This window comes from Platichthys flesus, chromosome 1 (assembly GCF_949316205.1).
Source record: "Platichthys flesus chromosome 1, fPlaFle2.1, whole genome shotgun sequence".
NCBI classification, from domain to species: Eukaryota; Metazoa; Chordata; class Actinopteri; order Pleuronectiformes; family Pleuronectidae; genus Platichthys; species Platichthys flesus.
The window spans coordinates 17,610,196-17,629,431 of record NC_084945.1 but is presented as its reverse complement, the minus strand read 5'-3'; the positions used below and the strand labels follow the sequence as shown (position 1 = coordinate 17,629,431).

General features: G+C 42.8%; 1 protein-coding gene across 1 annotated transcript in view; it reads left to right on the top strand.

Annotated features, from left to right (window-relative positions):
* ush2a (Usher syndrome 2A (autosomal recessive, mild)) overlaps positions 1–19,236 on the top strand; it is a 187,758-nt gene that overhangs the window by 162,575 nt on the left and 5,947 nt on the right. The window contains exons 74-85 of the mRNA XM_062387555.1: positions 8,220–8,301; positions 8,406–8,551; positions 9,370–9,711; positions 9,924–10,285; positions 10,368–10,737; positions 11,575–11,856; positions 11,959–12,128; positions 12,917–13,247; positions 17,010–17,216; positions 17,375–17,467; positions 18,050–18,195; positions 18,658–18,776. Coding sequence (XP_062243539.1) covers positions 8,220–8,301; positions 8,406–8,551; positions 9,370–9,711; positions 9,924–10,285; positions 10,368–10,737; positions 11,575–11,856; positions 11,959–12,128; positions 12,917–13,247; positions 17,010–17,216; positions 17,375–17,467; positions 18,050–18,195; positions 18,658–18,776 — 2,650 coding nt within the window. The remainder of the gene's footprint in view (positions 1–8,219; positions 8,302–8,405; positions 8,552–9,369; positions 9,712–9,923; positions 10,286–10,367; positions 10,738–11,574; positions 11,857–11,958; positions 12,129–12,916; positions 13,248–17,009; positions 17,217–17,374; positions 17,468–18,049; positions 18,196–18,657; positions 18,777–19,236) is intronic.

Below are 19,236 nucleotides of genomic sequence, written 5' to 3'. Positions count from 1 at the left end.
AACGTAACTCAGTCCACTGCTCTGTCCATTCCAGTGGATATTCTAGCCTTTAAGGATCCTGCCACTCACCATGTTTTCCTCTGTTCTCCTCTCTTACATGTTTCACACTTTCATTATTTTTCTTTCTTTTTTGTCACCGCCACTCACATCCTTCACCACCTTGCAATTCGTCCACCTTGTATTATCATTTTCCTCCTCCTCCTCAATCCCTGCTTCACTTTCTTCTGTGATCTCTGTCCTGGTTTCAACAAATAAACTCTTCCATTTTTTTCTGCTATACTTTCCACAACTCTGCTCATCTATCCAGTGATACAGCCTTCTTTCACCTCCTCCACCCCCGCCTTCCCCTATCTCTTCTCTTACTCCCTCTGTACCTCCCTCTCCTCCTCCTTTTTCTCTGCTCTTCTCCCTTACATTTCCCTGTCTCCTGTATTTCCCTGACTACCACCTCCCTCTTTCTCCTCCTCTACTTTTCTGTCCTTTCCTCCCTCCCTTGGCTCCTCCAGATGTTACGCTGCGGCCCTTGGGATCACTGGTGAAGGGAGTCCATGTGCATATATAAGTGTGTGTGCTGGTGTGTGTTACATTATGTGGCTACATATGTCTGAATCTGTGTGTGTCTGGACATAAAATGTTTTTTGTGTGTATGCGCAACAGTGTGTGTGTGTGTATGTGTGTTATTTGTGTGCGTGCGCGTGTGTGTGCTGTATTAATACATCCCATTGATCAGAGCAGGACCCCTGACAGTCATCATCCCTGAGAACCATCTGGCCGACGCCTGACGCTCCCTCACCCAAACACAAGCTGACACCCTATTAATCTGCTACCGCCATGCATACATACGTGTATGTGGTGTGCGTGTGTGTTTCTGCTTGTGTGAATGAATGAATCGGGGAGCGCGTGTGAAAGAGTGTGTGTAATGTTGAGAGTATGCGTTACAATTTTCGCCATGTCCATGTTTCTGTGTGCGTGAAGGTGTGTGCATGTTTGTGTGTATGTGCTCCAAACCCAAACCGTGCACACACATATGAACGTGTACACACACAATTCTGCCATCCGCCAACAACAGCCGGCGCTGAAGGGAGCTGAAGGGTGCTTGGAAATTAAGGTTATTACACAAATTGAGCCATATGGTCTAAATATTTCAGAGCTGAAATTTACTAGGCAATAAAAATGGCCCCTACCTCGGTAATGGTGTAAATTACAGCTTAACCACCAGCGCTAATGATGTCCTTCTGTACGCCCCGTAACCAACCGTACATGAAGGACACATTGTTTAAAAAATACCCCAGGAAAAGCAAAAGAGAGACAGCGAGCGAGAGAGAGGAAAAGAGAAGGAGGGATTGGGAGAGAGGGAGCGAGGCGAAGGAGAAGGTAAAGAAGTGAGGGAAGAGGAAGGTAAAGAAAGAAGAGAGAGAGCAAAAGAGAGAGTGATTAATATAGAGAGTAGAGAAAGAGAGAGCGCTAGCAGCATGTTTACAATCTGTTAGTTTACCATTAAGAGCCCGTCAGAGAACGCGGGACAGCGAGGGCCAGCCGGCGAACTGTGTCTCAAAGCCAACACGAGGTTCAGAATGTGTGCGTGTGTGTGTGTGTGTGTGTGTGTGTGTTTGACCTACACAGGCAGAATACGTGTACTTAGGCATGTGTCGCCAGAAGACATTTATAAGTATGGACATGTTATCGGAGTATGTTGTGTGTACATGTATGTCCTGCAGGTGTGTGTTATGATTTGATCGCAACAAACAAGTGATGATGTTGAACACATGCTGTGAAACACGCTGCATGAATACAGATGGAGAAAATACTTCAACTTTTAGAATGTTTCTTGTGATGAAGAAAGACTGTTAAATTTACTGAATTCATTTTCTTGCAGAGAGTATGTTTAGGTTATATGTAAACAGTCTGTTAGCTTAGCATAAGACTGGAAGCAAGAAGCACGTAGCTCTGACCAAAAGTATTAAACTCCACCCGTCTGCACCTCTGCAGCTCATCATTTATTTGATTAGAAACCCTATGTTTCATCCCTATATTGGTGTGAGCCTCTTTCATGGCTACATGTGGTGACCTCCTTGTCTCTCAGATTGTTACTCACTAATCTCAAACTGGCAACTAGACTCAGCAAAGGTGTCCCCACATGTTAAATAATTTGTTTAAGGCACACAAATTGATGAACAGGTCAGTGAGAGACAGATGTATTGAATAACTATTCTCTGAGAAAAAAAGATCTAAATTTATCGCAATGTTAAAGAAAGTGATAGACAAATTGCTGGATCCGCCCCCCGACTTGGACCTGCCAGAAAATGTAATGGCTTCTTCCTTGGGTCAGGCCTCACCCTTCAGCAGAGTAGTTTTTGCATGCATATCATGAAAATCTTAATGCCTTTTCCATGGAAATATATTTATTCTTGGTAGTTTTAGGCATTTTTTATTTGACTGACCTGTCACATCCCTGTTATATCTTTAATACAGTAAAATGGAAACATGACATGGAAACAGGATTGAACAACAGCTTTACTCCATCACTTGTTGCTTGTAGCTATTACTCACAGCTCAGCTCTCCAGTTTGCGTCACTTAACCAAAGGAGCAGAGGATAAAGGGTGGTCCAAGGAATAGGAATGACAAGACTTTGCCCTTGCTCTGAGTGACACCCTCTAACAAATGAGAGAGATGGAGGAGTGGAGGGGAGAAAGGAATGGAGAGCTGAGTGCACACAGGGTGAGGAGAGAGGGACGAGGAGGTTGAAAGTGGAGGAAGAGACAGGTGAAGTGAGGAGGAGAGGATGAGGAGACTCGGATGCAAAGTTCGTTAGGCCCTCGGCCTATCAGACCCCTTAGTTAGAGGTCTCCAACTCTGATTGGAGGGCTCTCAGCATTCTGCATAAACAGCCAAATAATCAGGCCAGAACTCTCCCCCTTCTCCCAACTGCAATCTCTCTCACTGTCTCCTCATCTCTTTCTCAACTCCTCCCTCCGTCGCTCCATGCTGCTCAGGCCTCCCTCCACCACTCTCCATTTCCATGTGGGTTCTCTCTACTTAGGTCACAAATTACGGCTTTTATGTTATTCTAATCCACCATCTTTGCCCCCTTCATCCCCTCTTCCTCTGTCTCCTTCTCACTCTGTCAAGTGATTTTTTTTCCAAGTGAGTTTTGTATATGTTCGCTTGCTTCCTCTTTCTCTCTCTCGCTCTCTATTGCTGGGTAATGACAGGTTGTGTGTTATTGTGTGTCTGTCTGTGAAGAGGCCACACCATCCAGTGTAGTGGCCTCCACTTGTCTTAATGGGCGTTTAGTGCTGCAACCATGATATGATGGCCATCACTTTAGAGTGTGTGTGTGGGGGGTTTTGTATGTTTATCTTTAACCGGGAGGTTACATTTTGATGCTGTCTTCCTGCCTGGACATGCATTCAGACTCTTTGTGTTTATATTTGGCAGTAATAAAGTCCATTCATTGGTGAGTTGATGAACTCTCAATCAAGTTGTTAAAAAAAATTGAATGTACAGATAACATTTTAATATCAATATATTTAATCAAGAATTATATTTCACAAAACTGGCTCCAGTTCAGCTTCAATTTATTTGACTTATTTTAAGTTAGGGAGATATCTGTGATTTGAAGCATACAGTCCCTCACTCGTCAGGCTATATCCATTGGTCTTTGGCCACATCATATAAACACACACACACACATAAATTCCAAATTCACTGCTCCTGCGGTCTATAACCGCCAAAGCCAATCATGGCTGTCGGTGTGAAGTGGGCACGCCTGTTCCAGACCCCTACAGTCCTTCTCTATGTCTGTGCTGGCCACAGACAAACACATGCCTGATGGCACTCGGTGTGTGTGTGTGTGTGTGCGTGCGCGTGCGTTGCATAAACGTCTGTATGTGTCAGGGTATGTCTAACGCACACTGACTAGCAGGGACACCCATGCAGGGCATTTGCAAACAGACACAGGGTGATTGTGCCAGCAGCCTTGAATTAGGCATGCACACATAAATACATGCACACGCACAAACTTGGCTTGAGAGCTTGGCATGGGGGGCTGACCTCTGGGGGCGCTGGCTGACCTCAGAAACCTCTGAAAACAATTACTGCTCTCACAGGGCTGGACAGGGCACAGTTTGTGCTAATAGACTGGACTGAAGCATAGCATTGAGTTGAATTGAATTGAATTGAATCACATCTTCAGTTGGCATGATTTACCACACACCTAAAGAACTGAGGCACAGGTGAACCAGTGAAAGAGTTTGGTGCTGGATTATCTCTGCAGGTCTTAATATGACAAAGCAGAGTCCAGATAAGACCTGTGGAGAGAAACGTCCCAGAAAAGAGATCCCAGAAAAGGTAGAAAAGCTGGACTCCATTCACCTACTATTAGGTATACTTCTGTCGTGTATTTTCTTAGAAGCTTACATTATTTCTACGTTTGCGCGTGTGTGCGTGTGTGTGCGTGTGTGTGTGTGTGTGTAGCCATATGCTAATGTTGGTCTGTCTCTCTGCAGGCCCCAGTGCTGAACCCTTTGTGAAATAATCAGCATAATTCTTTTGACAAATACACATGGTTATTCTTAATTAGTATCACACACTGTCCCCCCAGCCGCACCATGCCTCTCCACCTGAATATCACACACAAGCACACATGCACGCACAAACACAGATGTGCAGCTGCACACGGGCACTTCTTCTTGGGAAGCGTGGGCAGGTTAGGATACGTACAAATGCACACTCATAAAAACTGGTAATGATAAATGTGCACAAAGTTCAGGAAGCATGCATGTACACTGACCCTGTTATAAAGGCTACACAGTAAAACACACACACACACACACACCCACACACACACTGTCCGGAGGACCCCTGCTGTAGCTGGGCTCACACAAAGAGGACAGAATGAGGAAATAGAAGATTGAATAGATTGCTTCGTTGCCTTCAATGCTAAGTTGTGTTGAACCATGTAAGATCTGAGGGCTCTTTAATGTATAAATTAGCACAACCTCTTCCTGTCTCTTCTCTTCTGTCCTGTCGTTGTCTCCTTTCTCTCCTTCTGTCCTGTTTACACCCCCCTCCATCTCTCTCTTGACTTCTTGCTCCTCCTCTGTTCTCTTGCATTTGGCATGATTAACTAGAGACTTTGATCATCCACAAGCACACGCTCATGCTCCTGGATCTCGCTTGACAAGAACCTTTTCCTTTTATATCCAACATTGTTTCTGTTCTATGGCCCTCATAGGTTGGTCTTTATTCAAAGCAGATGTAATAGAAAATCCACCATTAAGAAAAAGTGTTTTTTGCTATTATTGTACAGCCATTGACAATCGCATAAATACATCCTTAACTTTGTCTATGATGCTGAAAAAAGAGAAACACAGAAACTAGAATCCTAAACACCCATTGTTAAACTAAACAATTGTTAGAAAACCATTTAATAGCTATAAGTGATTCATCTTACAGTTCAGATGATAAATAGTAAATAATAATTTCTTTCCTGGTGCCTTTCTAAACACCCAAGGACACCCGATTATTCGTCATATATATAAACACAAGAATATCTACAATAGCACTCGGTTAAGTTCATACCTCCACCAAGGCCCAACAGTCCTCTGATGAAACCACATGTATATTCACTAGATCTGGATTTTTATGTTGATCTGCACCAAATTGCAGACACTCAACAATATCTGTCTCCTTAACATGATTTATTTCATCAAAATCCTTGAATGACTCTCGAAGAAATCAGTGAAAATGCTGAATCACACCCTATCTCGCATTATTAGAGAAAACTTTTTAAAATATTAGGGACCATAGACACCAAACACTACATCAAATGTAAAGAAAGGAATCATTTAAAAGAAAACAAAGGTTCAAATGAAATTAGAGAGGCCTATAGTCAGAATGGGACGAAGGTGTAAACTGATCCAAACAGATACAAATACTATGTTGGGATATACAGTTCAAGTTGTGTGGTATTCACACCCACTGGAGAGATTGCCTATCGTTTTTAAATTATCATGTTATTATTTCTCAGCATACTGTGTGTTTTGTTGTGTGTGTGTGTGTGTGTCTGTGCATGTGTATGTATGAGAGAGAAATGGTTATTGAGGGAGCTGTTAATGTAATGTAATAGTAGTGTGTTTTAGTGTAACACCATTTGATTACTGTCTGTCTGCGTGTGTGTGGGTGTGTGTTTCGGTGTGTGTGTGTGTGTGTCGGTGGGTGTGTGATGCGGCGAGGAGGCCGTTAACGCGGTGTGTTTCAGTGATAAAGTGTTTGAATGTATTGCCATCTAGAGGCGTGTAGCAGAGTCTCCATGCTCCTATAAAAGCTGCCAGCGCCAGATGCTGCTATTGACAATGTGCATATGTTAACCGCTTTATAGGCCACATGCCTCACATATTTCACCGGCTTTTAAGGTAGAGAGATCTCTCATTCCCGCTCACTTAATCTATCTCTCCCTTTTGCCACATCTGTCTTTTTTTTTTCTCTTCCACTTTAGCATCCTCCCCTCTTTTTATGGAACCATTCGCTCAATCTCCCTCTGTCTTCCTCTCCCTCCCTCTCTCTCTCCTTATTTATTTCCTTTGTCAGTTATTAACTAACTCACTCTCTTTTGTAATTCTCTGTCCAATATCAACTTACTTATATATACATTAATAGCAGGCCCATCTCCTTTTTCGTTCTCTCTATTTCTCACTCCCTAAACCCCTCTTTCTTTCTATCTTTCTCCACCACTTGTCTCTCTCTTTGTGTCCCTCCCTCCCTCTACTGACAAATAGATGGGAATTTTTTCGAGGTGTTTTCATTCCGTCTTTCTCCCTCAACCTCAGTTTTTCTTTCCTTTGTTTATTAACTAACTCACTCTACTTTTTCCTACCCCTTTTTTTAAATTCTCTGTCGGACATCAACTTATTTTCATAAACCCACGCATCTCTATATATATATATATATATATATATGTATGTATGTATGTCATCCTTGTTCCTTTTTGTTCTGTCTTTATCTGTCACTCCCTCTACCCGTCTCTCTTTCTATCGTTCTCCACCCCTTGTGTGTCTCTCTTTGCGTCCCTCCCTCCCTCTCTCTCTCGACTGAGAAGTGCTGTGATTTGCAGGAGGATTTAGCTTGTGTCTAGGGGCTTATTAATCCTATTTTACTGTGGATGAAAAACATGTTGGCTCCCAGACATGAAAACTGTGAATACATGCATTTTGCTTGTTGTTCAGACAGTTCATCCTTGGTGCCAGGCTACGGTGATTTGTCAGGGTTTTTCATTTGATTCCGTTTGAATCGGAGCCTTTTTGATCCTCTCGCCGCTGCATTGAAGAGGGTTTCCAGTTAATCTCTTTACATATGCTCGCTTATGTGAAAGCGTACAGTCCTGAACAGACAATTAAGAAATTTAAAACTGCAGAGTCAACATATATAAAGAATATAGCTTCCTATGGTGTGCAGTCATACACATAAAAGCATCAGTCTCATACCTAATTCAAAGCTCACAGTCATAAGCAAATCCTGGAGCCGAGTGCTCCCTGACTACCATGTCATCACACACCAGGGCCTTTTGAACCAACAGTGTGTCTCTTATCAATTAGTAAATGTTGTTCCCACAGTATCACAGACACACGTACACACACACTACTCTGCGTGTGCCAGGGCGTTGGGCTGGGTCCCACGGCCTAAAGCTACTGGCAGACACACTGCGTTTGTGTATCTTTGTGTGTGTCTGATATGAAAGGGTGCATGTGTAACATAAAACACCCGAAGTGGAAGCTTTGAATTCACCCATAAGGGACGGCTGCCTGCCTGCCAGTCTCTCTGTCTGCGCCACTTCTCTGGTGTGTACTTACTTTACCATGACAGAGCCTGGATGTTGAAATGTTGATATCACAACTCCCATGTCATGTCATCTTAGCTCGCCATTGTCTCACTGTTCTTTCATTCCCCCCATTTTAATGAGTAATGTTCTGGTTTTATTCATGCAGGGTTTGTTTGTGGAACTAATTTCCGGACGTTCTTCTCGTGCTGGCGAATAATTCCCCGTTTCAATTTCTCTCTTTTTAACTCTTGCATGATCATTCCTTTGTCTCCCCACTTTTCTGTCCTTCTTCTTATTCCTATCACCGGCTCATCCCTCTCTCCTACTCTGCCCTTTTTCTTCTTCTCTTTCCTTGCACTCATTCCATTCCTCTTTTTTCGTTTCTCTGTTTTCTCTCAGGGTTCAGTCTTCGAAGCGACAGTCTACGGTTTTGACCCATACAGTCAGTATAGTCTTCGAGTGGAGGCTGTGAACGGGGCAGGTAGGTTCAATATGATCAGCAGCTTATTTTAAAACATCGGGGATACATAATATCAGCACCAGCCACTGAACCAGTCCACTGAGTCCAGATGTGTAACCCTTCAGGCAGTGTGTCCAGTCCTTGGGTCGGCATTAGGACCCTGGAGGCTTCTCCAGCTGGCCTGGCTAACTTCACCGTGGAGCAGCGGGAGCAGGGTAGAGCGTTATTGCTGAGCTGGGATCAACCACATGCTCCGAATGGAGTCATCACGGTACATGTAACACAACAAATACAGTGAACATATATAAGTGATATGGGGCGTAGTCCTCAGATATTACCAGTATAGTAGAAGATACAGTAGTAACAGTACATTTACTTTTTCACTGTACTTCAGTACATTTGTCATATATCTGAACTTATTTAAGTAGATTTATTTACAGGTACTTTTCACTTTTACTCCATTACACATGTAAGCAAATATCTGTACTTTCTACTCCACAAGATTTACACAAATTATTGTGTTACATTCTCTCAATTTTTTTTTTTAAATATTTTTAAAGTAATCAATAGAATGGAATCAGGAGAAACCACTGCTAAGACTGGTAGTATGGTAGATGATAGCAAATGCACGAATGTATCAGTGGCAAACCTTCGCCTCCAGGTCATATCCAATCTGTGTGAACTAAGCGGTGAATAAAACATTTGCTTTCTGTGGCGAGGCAAATTAACATTCAACTTTCATTCACGTTTTTGTGACCCTGAGGGAATAGGGCTCCGCTTTAAAAAGTTAATGTTCTATGTTTATTTGAGTATATCACATAGATATCAATATAAAAAGAAACAGTAGAAAACATGTGCACTCATGGGTTATCAATTTAAAATATTAGTTATTATTATCATTATTATGTATATGGTCACAGTTCACTTATATGCTGATACACACTTTCTGCACAGCAACAGACCTGCAGCTGAAATTACATCAGTTAAAGAGACACACTTCCCTGATGTGTCTCCAAACTCACATACTTTACCTCCTCTGCCATCACTCTTGATACGTCTCTTCCCTGCTTTCCCTCTCCTCCCCTCCAGATGTACACCTTGTACAGTGAGGGAAACCTGGAGTTCAGCGGCCTGTCACGCAGCTTCCTGTTTCGGCGTTTGGAGCCGTGGACTGTTTACGCCTTGACTCTTGAAGCTTGTACCTCAGCGGGCTGCACACACACCCCTCCTCAGCACGTCACCACCGCTGCTGCTCCACCTGCTTCCCAGCCTCCCCCCAAGCCTCTCTTCGTTGGCCCAGACCGCGTGTCACTCAGCTGGGGACCTCCCACCCAGCCCAATGGGCCGATTGGAGAGTATTTCTTACTTGGGAGAAATCAGGAAGAAGTGGGGCAGGGAAGAAGTAATGAAGAGGGTATTGAAAGGGGAAAGGTGGGTGACAATAATGATACGTGTCTGAGGATACGTGCAGTGATATTAAAGTTTACAGGTAGTTTGTAATTCAGAATTCATAGGAGCTCCCCACTAAATTAAGCAGTTGTGCTAAACCTTGGTTCTGTTCTCTGTGTTAAAACAAACAAAATATTTCACAGGGGTCAGTATGTCTTGGTGTTCAGTTTGATTTTCACCCTTGTCTCCAACAGGTTCTCTTCAGAGAATCATCCCCACAACAAACCGAAACCTTCTCCTACACGGTGACTGGATTACGTCCCTGGACTCGATATGAGTTCAGTGTCCGTACTCACAACCCCGCTGGCAACACCAGCAGCCCCTGGGTAACTGTAACCACCAAACAGGCCCCCCCTCGTGGCCTGGCCCCTCCATCAGTGAGTCACCTCCAGGGTCAGCCCACTCAGCTATTGGTCTCATGGACTCTTCCTTTAGAGCCCAACGGGGTTCTTCAGTCTTACAGGATTCAGAGGAACAACGTCAGTTTCTCATTCAGTTTTGACCCGACTGTGCTCAGCTACACCGATGAAGACCTCCTGCCTTTTACAGCATACAGGTACTGCTTGTTCTATTGTTGCATCTGAGGAACCATTGCAAACAAATATGTGTATAAACTTTCATTCTGTTCTGTTCTGCAGCTACTCAGTTGTAGCCTGTACATCGGAGGGATGCATCACCAGCCCTCGTACAAACATCACAACCTTAGAGGCTCCGCCCGCCACAGTGGAAGCTCCCACAGTGGACGCCATGACATCCATCAGTATAAACATTTCCTGGAGCAAACCACTGACACAGAATGGAGAGGTTACACAATATGTGCTGAAACTGAACAGCCATGAGGTTTATCGTGGGAGGGACCAGAAAACAGTGTTGTCAGATCTGCTGCCTCACACGACATATCAACTGCTTCTGTTGGCTTGTACCAGCGGTGGATGTACCACCAGCGCCACAGTGTCTGCTGTAACTGAGGAGGCCCCGCCCACTGGACTGGATGCCCCGACTCTCAAGGTGTCTTTTAAATTTTTGACCCCAACACTCGGTGTGCAATACTTAGAGATGTGGATTTCAATCCACAGTGGATAAAAGTGGATTTATTTTTCAGCACTTTCTATCGCTCCATCATATATCATTCACACAACCCGTAAACTCCTCAAACCTGAAGACTCCGCTGCAGGGGAAGCATGGGATCAAACTACCTAATCTATGTAGACAACAGAAGTTTACAAATGCACACCTCAGTTGACAGTTGAAACTGATGCAGACTAATGCAACAGTCAATACATCTTGCATAAAGTTATGACGTTCAGTTTTTGTTAAAACTCTTGTTCAGAGATTTTGATATTAGAAGTTGTCGGTGTTTGTGTTGTATTGCCTGATATCCTGAAATGGGATAAAAAAACTAATAATAAAATCAAAGTTTATTTACATAGGAACATGCTGTACACATTGTAGTTAAGAGGCAGAACAATAGTCTGGCCAGTAACGTGACATCAGGAGTAACGGGCACAAATAATCGAGTAAGCAAAAATAAAGACTGACAGGAAGCCAATGCATGAATATTTGTACTGGTGCCTGTTAAGTGTCTCTCTGCACCAGCTGAACAAAGACTGGTCAGTACCAAGGTACAGTGAGGAAGAATAACAATAGAAACAGCTGGCAGCTCAACAGCGCTTTAAACTGCAGCCTCCAAAATGATCCCTACAGTTAAATTGTCACCTATTATAATTACAATTTCCATGAAGGTATGATTATATATATTTATTGATGTTCTGTTTAAACTGACAACAGAGTGACCACTAGTGTTTTCATTGTGATTTAATCATCATATTGTAATTTCTTTTTCAGGTCACTGGCCCAGAGTCAGTGGAGATTACCTGGAGACCACCAGAGCACCCTAATGGCGTCATCTCAGGGTACGAACTCTGCAGAGATGGGGAAGTAATCTACGTTGGCTCGGAGACACATTATCACGACTTCACACTTCTGCCAAACGTGGAGTACAGCTACGTTCTCCGATCCAACAACAGCAGAGGGACGGTGAGCAGCGCCGCAAACTCAGCAAAGACCCATCCGTCATCTCCCTCTGGTGTAGGTCTCCCCACACTGACGCCTCTGGGACCAAGCCAGGTGGGTCCTTCACGAGTAACAGCTGAATCATAAAATGATTAAAGCGGACGTTTACCTTGGTACTATCTTTAAAGTTTTATGCTCTGTTCTATGTCTTTCCAGGTGAGTGTGGAGTGGAGTTCTCCAGTGCGTCCTAATGGAGAGATTGTGAGTTACACTGTGTATCAAAGAGATCCAGTGCAGGTGAGCATCAACAGCACTGTGTTCACTCCAGAGGATCGTGCCTTCTCTGACCGACACACCCCTCTGCATGGACTGGCCCCTTACCACAGGTCAGTCAAACCACAATTCACCACAGGTGGCTCATAGTTCATTATAAAGGAAGATATATGTGTAGATTATGTTGTTGTTTTTCAATTTTATTAAAATCTTGTGTACATTTGGCCCAATTATAATTTATTTTGTATTCATGTATCAGCCTAAAATGGTGGAGAGACAAGTTTAAAAGCAAATATACAGTTCTGCACTTCCCTGTGTAGTAAGAGCTGGATAGAGGAAAATATAGGGGGGAGATCAGAGATAAGAATGAGCAACAAGGAAGGGAATAGAGTGCCACCTCTTGGTGACAAAAAGCACTGCTTGGTCAGTTAATACCAGGGCCATTTTATTCAATTAGTAACCTAGGTTCTCTTAAAAACCTGTCAAATAATAAAATATTTAGATGGTTTTATTTAACATATCTTTTAAATAATTACACTGAAAGTGAACTGAAGTTAAAATGTTAAAGTTTTGTTACTTTGGTTTTTAAAGGGAAGAATCAAAGAAGGAAATAAAAATTCCATGTCTTCTCAGGGATGCATCCAATTTCACCGCAAACACTGGCGCAAATAAAAATAGAAATCTGCCTCAAGACAAAATGTATTTGCATCATTTGTTTTCTATATGAAAAATAATTATACAAACATACAAAAACATGCATATTATTATTATTATTTACTCCTGATATGGTTTGGTGATTTATACATTATCTGTTTGATGGTCGGGTTTTTTTGCAAGTTACAGGTAGATGGATGTCAACCATTGGGTGTGTGTGTGTGTGCGTGTGTGCATGTGTGTGTAGGTATGAGGTGAGGATAGAGGCGTGCACAGCGCTTGGCTGCTCCTCCAGTGACTGGTCATCCGTAGTCACTCTGGAGTCTCCCCCTGCTGGACAGGCAGCGCCACTGTTAGACCTGCAGCCTGACAAAAACAGCGGCCTGCAGACCACCTTTCTGCTCACCTGGTCCCCACCAGCTCAGCCAAATGGTAGAGTCCTTCATTATGAGGTGTACCGCAGGCTGGACCATACCACTGATACCAACAGAAGTGAAGGGGCAACACTTGTCTACAGGAATGTTTCCACTTCATACAAGGATGAAGAACTCCAGCCATACACTCTACACCAGTATCAGGTATAATGCTTTGTGTAGGTAGATGTGAGTGTGTTTAGAAAAGCTAACACAATTTAATGCTTTATTACTACTATTAACAATAATAACATTATTTGAATTGCACTTATCTAAAAAGGTTACAAAGAGCTTTACAAAATCCATTCTAAAAAATGTAAAAAGAATACCTTTTGATTTAACTAAATTAAAAGGTATTCAATTTTGCTAAATTTTAAGATCCCAAATCATAACATATTAAAGGGATAGTTCACCCAGAAATTAAAATGCACTGATTATCTACTCACCACTATGCTGATGGGGTGGGTGAAGTGTTAGGGGTCAAACATGCTAACCTACTCTAGCTTAGCCACTGCCAGTGGACATTTATAGAGAAACCCACAATGAGCAAGCACTTTGGCGACTGTGGATATGATGCCACTGGAGCCTTCAGTAGATACAACTTTTTATATTTATATTCGAAAGGACAAAAAAGTGGGATAATTCAGATCGAGAGCATGTTGACTTGGAGCAAGTGGTAAGGGAGGAAAAATGATCTAAAATAACTCATTAATAATAGAGAAATCAAAAAATATTTGCATGGTTATAGTATATTAAATTAATAAATGTATTAATTTAGTCTGATGGAAATATTAACTCCTATTCTGCATTTGGCATGACAACAAAAATGGAGATGTTTTATTGTGATCTGTGAACCTCATTTGATGAAGAGATCTGATGTGACTGACAGATCAGAAGATGTGTCCTGTTTTCACAATTAAATGCTTTCCAGAAGTCCAGACACACACACACACACACACACACACACACACACACACACACACATACACACAAGCCAAGTAATCAGACAGGTGTTAAATGGAGGGGTCCATATTTATGCTGTTGTGTTGTGCATTGCTACACTAATTGACAGGCTAGCCCTTTGGAAGTAACAATAACATTAGTATTCCTGCCTGTCAGACATACGAGCCGAGGCCAGAGAACCTGTGTAATTGATTGAGTTTGCCTGATTGTGGTGCCGTCTTTATTTACGAGGGTCCTAATTTATGACAGAGGGAGGGAGGGAGGAGCTTTGGGAGATGACGGGCGGGCAACAGAGCCATTAATCACTGAGCCCTCAGAGCACCCACTTCCTGATTACCAGCCAGCCAATCGAATTAACTGTTAGCCCCCATGGTAACAGAGCTTGTATTGGAAAGACCTTTTAATGGTGACCGCTACACGTCCCCTGAGGCTTCGCCAGTGGGGTACGTGGACAAGGTGCTGGTATGTGTATGTTGTGCATGATCACGTGTGTACACAGCGTGTTTGTGTGTGTGCAGGTCAACATACGTGTGAAGTGTAGAAACTGTAAACACTGAAGTTACTCTCCTTGCAATTTAGAAACAGCACCTTATATTTTCTCAGTGAATCTGTCCATCTACAGAGCGATCTATCTGTCCGGCTTTATTTTTATTTTGCTGTTTATCTGTCTGTGTTCCTCTCTGGCTCACATCCTTTCTCTCCCCATGTTTCAGGCATACACAAGGACGATAAGTCAGTTCAGTTTAGCACACCACAGTGCAGAGAGAGAAATCATATTAGGCTAATTACACTGGGTCATAAGCTCCTATTGACAGCTTTATGCTTGGTTTTAATTACTGCCCACTTTCACACAACTTAGCCCCTTCACCCCAAGTAGATGCACCCGCCAAGTAGCTGTGTCGGCCTATCAAATCAAGTCCGCAGTCCGGGTGTCCAATAACAAGGCTTGAATACTGTCTGGAAGTTTCCTGTAGTGGATTGTTGCCATGGTGGCTCATTCGCTGCCATAGCAGCTAACAGGGTATATTTTTATTTTGTGTCTAATAAGCCAAATCATGGCCCAATAGGAGAGGAGAGGAGAGAAAGCAGTAAAATGTCTGTCGATGATATAAGGATGAAGAGATGAGTTCTACCTTTCAGCGCTGGATCAAGGGCAAGGTGATCTGGGCTGACTTTAGTTTTGAACTTTTTCTGTGTTTGGTCTGTGTGGCACAAACTTTTTAATCAAGCACACAGCCCTGCGTCATGTCGGGGTTTAGACCGTGTTGCTACCAGGGGAAGAACATGGTTGTCGCTGGGTAGAAATATTTTATTGCTGCAAGTTACAACTTTTATGATGGCAGAGGCAAATGTAATTGAAAATCTTTAAAGCAACAAGTCAAGTCAGAGTTCTTGTGTAAAAACCTCATGATGTGTGTTGTATAAAACTTTTATTTCACCTGATGCTGAAGAATGTTTAACTAGACATGTTGTGCCCTTCACAAGGGATCCGTGCCTTTAATGTTCTGCTAATGTGATTACAATAACAACAATAGCTTGTTGATCAAAGGTTACAATCAAGCCGTACTGTTAGCCCCCATGGTAAGACTCAAGATCTCTGTTATTTAGGAGCCAGAATCACCTAAACTTCATATTTGTGTTGTATTGTGACCAAAATCAATGATAGTTTGATGACAAACAAATATATGTTTCAATAGTAAACTTTTCTTCATACGAACACCGCAGGCTCATCTCGCTCCTCTGTTATCCACTGCACACTTTGACCTTTTCTCATCTGAGTGACAGGATGCCCTTTACCTGACATACCCTCTTCCTTTCAATCCCTCGCCCCCTCCTTCTCACTTCTCTGCACCTGTTCTTTCCCTGCTTCTTCTTCTTCCTGCCACCATCAGATCCTGGTCCTGTGTCACAACTGCTCAGACTGTTGGAATAGATTTATATGCATCGTAAGGAGCATCAGAATCAACTTTAAGTGTAAAAGTATATTTTGTACAATATGTCATAATAATGAAATACAGATCAAGTCAATGTGGTTGATTTGTTTTCAAATATGAACCACCACCCACTAAGGTCAAATAGTTTGCACTTGTGTCGTCTGTCTAACCAACATGCACAGTTTCAACATAATCTGATTTCCAGAACTCAAACTATCTCAGTTAAAGTTCATTAATGAAAATTATAAACATTTTCCTGATCTCTCTCTTTGCGTCTTGTCTAATCTTCCTCCCATCCTCCTCCTCACCAACCCCACTCTCTCCATCCTCCCCCTCTTCTTTCCCCTCTCCCGTCTCTGTCCATCTGTGCTGTCACTTAGATCAATCAGTCTGATTGATCACGGCCTAATTGACTATTATTGAGGTTAATTCAACTCTTAACACACTTTCGAGCACATGCATGTACGCGCAGAGTTCGCGATCACGGCCACAAACAATAAACCGCAAACACACGGACACACACTTTCAAGACGAGAGCTCGGACCCATCCATCTGCCATCCGCACCACTTCGACAGGCTACAGATGACTTACACATGCAAATCTCCACCCTGCCTGACCCTGTGCTGTGTACACCCTCTAATTATACCCAACACAAGCACGTAAATAAGATTACTGTGTGTGTGCGTTTGCGCGTGTGTTTGTGTGTGTGTGTGACGGAATAACTCCTTGATGAAGGTGAAAAGTAATTGTCATGCCAGATATGTTGGTGTTGGGTTGCATGGTGAAAAGGTTTTGCTCTCACTGCTCATGGTGGTTTTGATGGATGGTCCAATGAATTGGCTTCTATCCTGTTGTTGGTCTGGTGGATGCTGGGTAATCAAGAGAAGTCTTCATCATTAAGACTTAATAAATCTTAAATCTTGTGACAGAGGAAATAAAAGTTTCTCTGACTCTCACTTTCTGTTTCCTCTGCATTGTTTTCCTGTCACTTCATGATATTAATGACTCATATGAGGTTTTGACCAACAGGTGTGGGCAGTGAATTCAGCCGGTCGCACCGACAGTCCGTGGACCAATGGGAGGACGGGACCGGCTCCCCCTGAGGGTGTAGGCCCACCCATTTTCCTACGTGTTTCAGCCACAACAGCAGCACTGGTCATTCATCCTCCAGCTCGACCCAATGGGATTATTAGCCTTTACAAAGTGTTCTCACTGAGCCACAAAAACCACACGCTGGTAAATAACAGAACACTCGTACTAAGTTTTGAGGAGTCATCTCTGTCTTCTCCTCCTGTTTCTGTGATCACTCCCTTTTTCTTTCCTGCTATATCCTCTTCCTCCCTGGTGTTTACAGACTTCAGATATAAACTTACCTCACCATCATTTTCTTGCAGCTCTCAGAGGGAACGTCCCATCAGCAGACCCTCCATGGTTTACAGCCTTACACCCAGTACTGGGTAGGAGTGGAGGCCTGCACCTGTTATCAGGTAGTAGCACTACAATGAAGGGTAGTGTGCAATATGTTCTGAAGTAATGTACACAGCTGTACTTGTTCATGAAAGTAATATCGTATCTGGTCTTATTTTGGAAACATTGTGTGCTAGACAAGTATTTCCAAATTAGTAAAAAAGTAGTTTTTATAGTTGGATTGATGCGATATTCAGTTGACTTTAGAGTGCGACTGTGGACGTAATTTTCTGTCTGAATCCAAGCCAGAGAGAAAACTAACTGGGCCCAACCAAACATGACAGGCTTTTTGTTTTTTGTGTCCAAACCTGACTGAAGCCTAAATATCATTTCAAATTTTTGCCCAAACCCGACCCAACAAGTCAGGCATCCACACTCTAGTTTCTCTTTCTGGTAAAGAAAGAATTGTCCGTATTTTGCAGCTCTTCAATGAACTAACTAAGTTATATTAGGTAATATTGAATACAGTTGTGCGTGTTTCCCTTCATAGTAACATTTATACTATAATAAACGTAAGACAATATATTGTGTCTATTTTTTTTTACTGAAGTTGTACATTCAATAATACTGTAGCTAAAATGTCTGATTTGAACATCTGCCAGTGCTGTAGTCAGGGTCCTGTGAGTGCGCTCTACACCTTGGCTGCACCCCCAGCCCAACAGCCCCCTCCTCGTCCCGTCACACTGACCTCCCGCTCCGTCCAGCTGGACTGGGACGAGCCCCTGGCGCCTAATGGAGTCATTGAGAGGTGAGGAATCGAGGGATTATCAGTATTATCATTGTTATTATTGTATTATTATTTTCAATATCATAAGATATTGAAGAGAGGCGGTGGTCTAGTGGCAGAAACTTGGACTATGGGCAGAGAAGGTCTCTGGTTCGTCTCTGGTTCGACTCCACGGAGAGACAACAAAAGACGAACCTGGATTGATCTGTCCAAAAATCCAAGAGTCTCCCTACCCTGTCTAGTGCCCCTGAGCAAGGCACCTTACTCCCCCCAACATCTGCTCCCCGAGCGCCGTACATGGTCGCTCACTGCTCTGTGTGTCCTGCACCAGATGGGTTAAATGCAGAGGTTGAATTTGCCTGCCATTGCATGGGTGTGTTGTGCATGTGTTTGGTAGGAATAAACATATCTTTATAACTAGAGTTATCTTCATCAGCCACCCATCCTCACCTTTACTCTCTCTCTCTCTCTTTCTGTTTACAGCTGTGAACTACATCTCAGATCACCGTGTCCGCAGCCCCCCCAGCCAGTCCCCCTCCCATGCACTGAAGCACCAGTTGAAATCTGTTACTTCGGCAAAAGGCGAAGCTACAATGTAACAGGTGACAACATAGACGTTAATAAATATGTATGAGTGAAGCCAAGGTTTCCCGATCGCCACCTGATGGTTGTCTGCAGTAAAGGTCATAAATCTAGCATCCTCCGTGTAAAGGGATTTGTCCAAAGTCAAAGTACATGCCAGATAAATTATTCTCAGAGATGCTTTCCATCATTTTAAAGGACTGAGGTTTTCCTTACCTTACAATAGGCCCTTTATATTTAAATACTTTAATTACCGTCTACTGATGACAACAAGATGTCCTGACACTCTTAACAGTAAAAATATAAGCTTATGTACCAAAGCTGCAATGAAATGTCACTCTCATAAAAGACGGATTTAAATATGAAAAAGAATAATGACCAGTATAACATAATTTAAAGTTTAAACACTGTGAAGTCAGGATTCACTGTAGCGAGTGACTCCTTAATAATAGAGAGCACAGGATGTACTAAATCCAATGG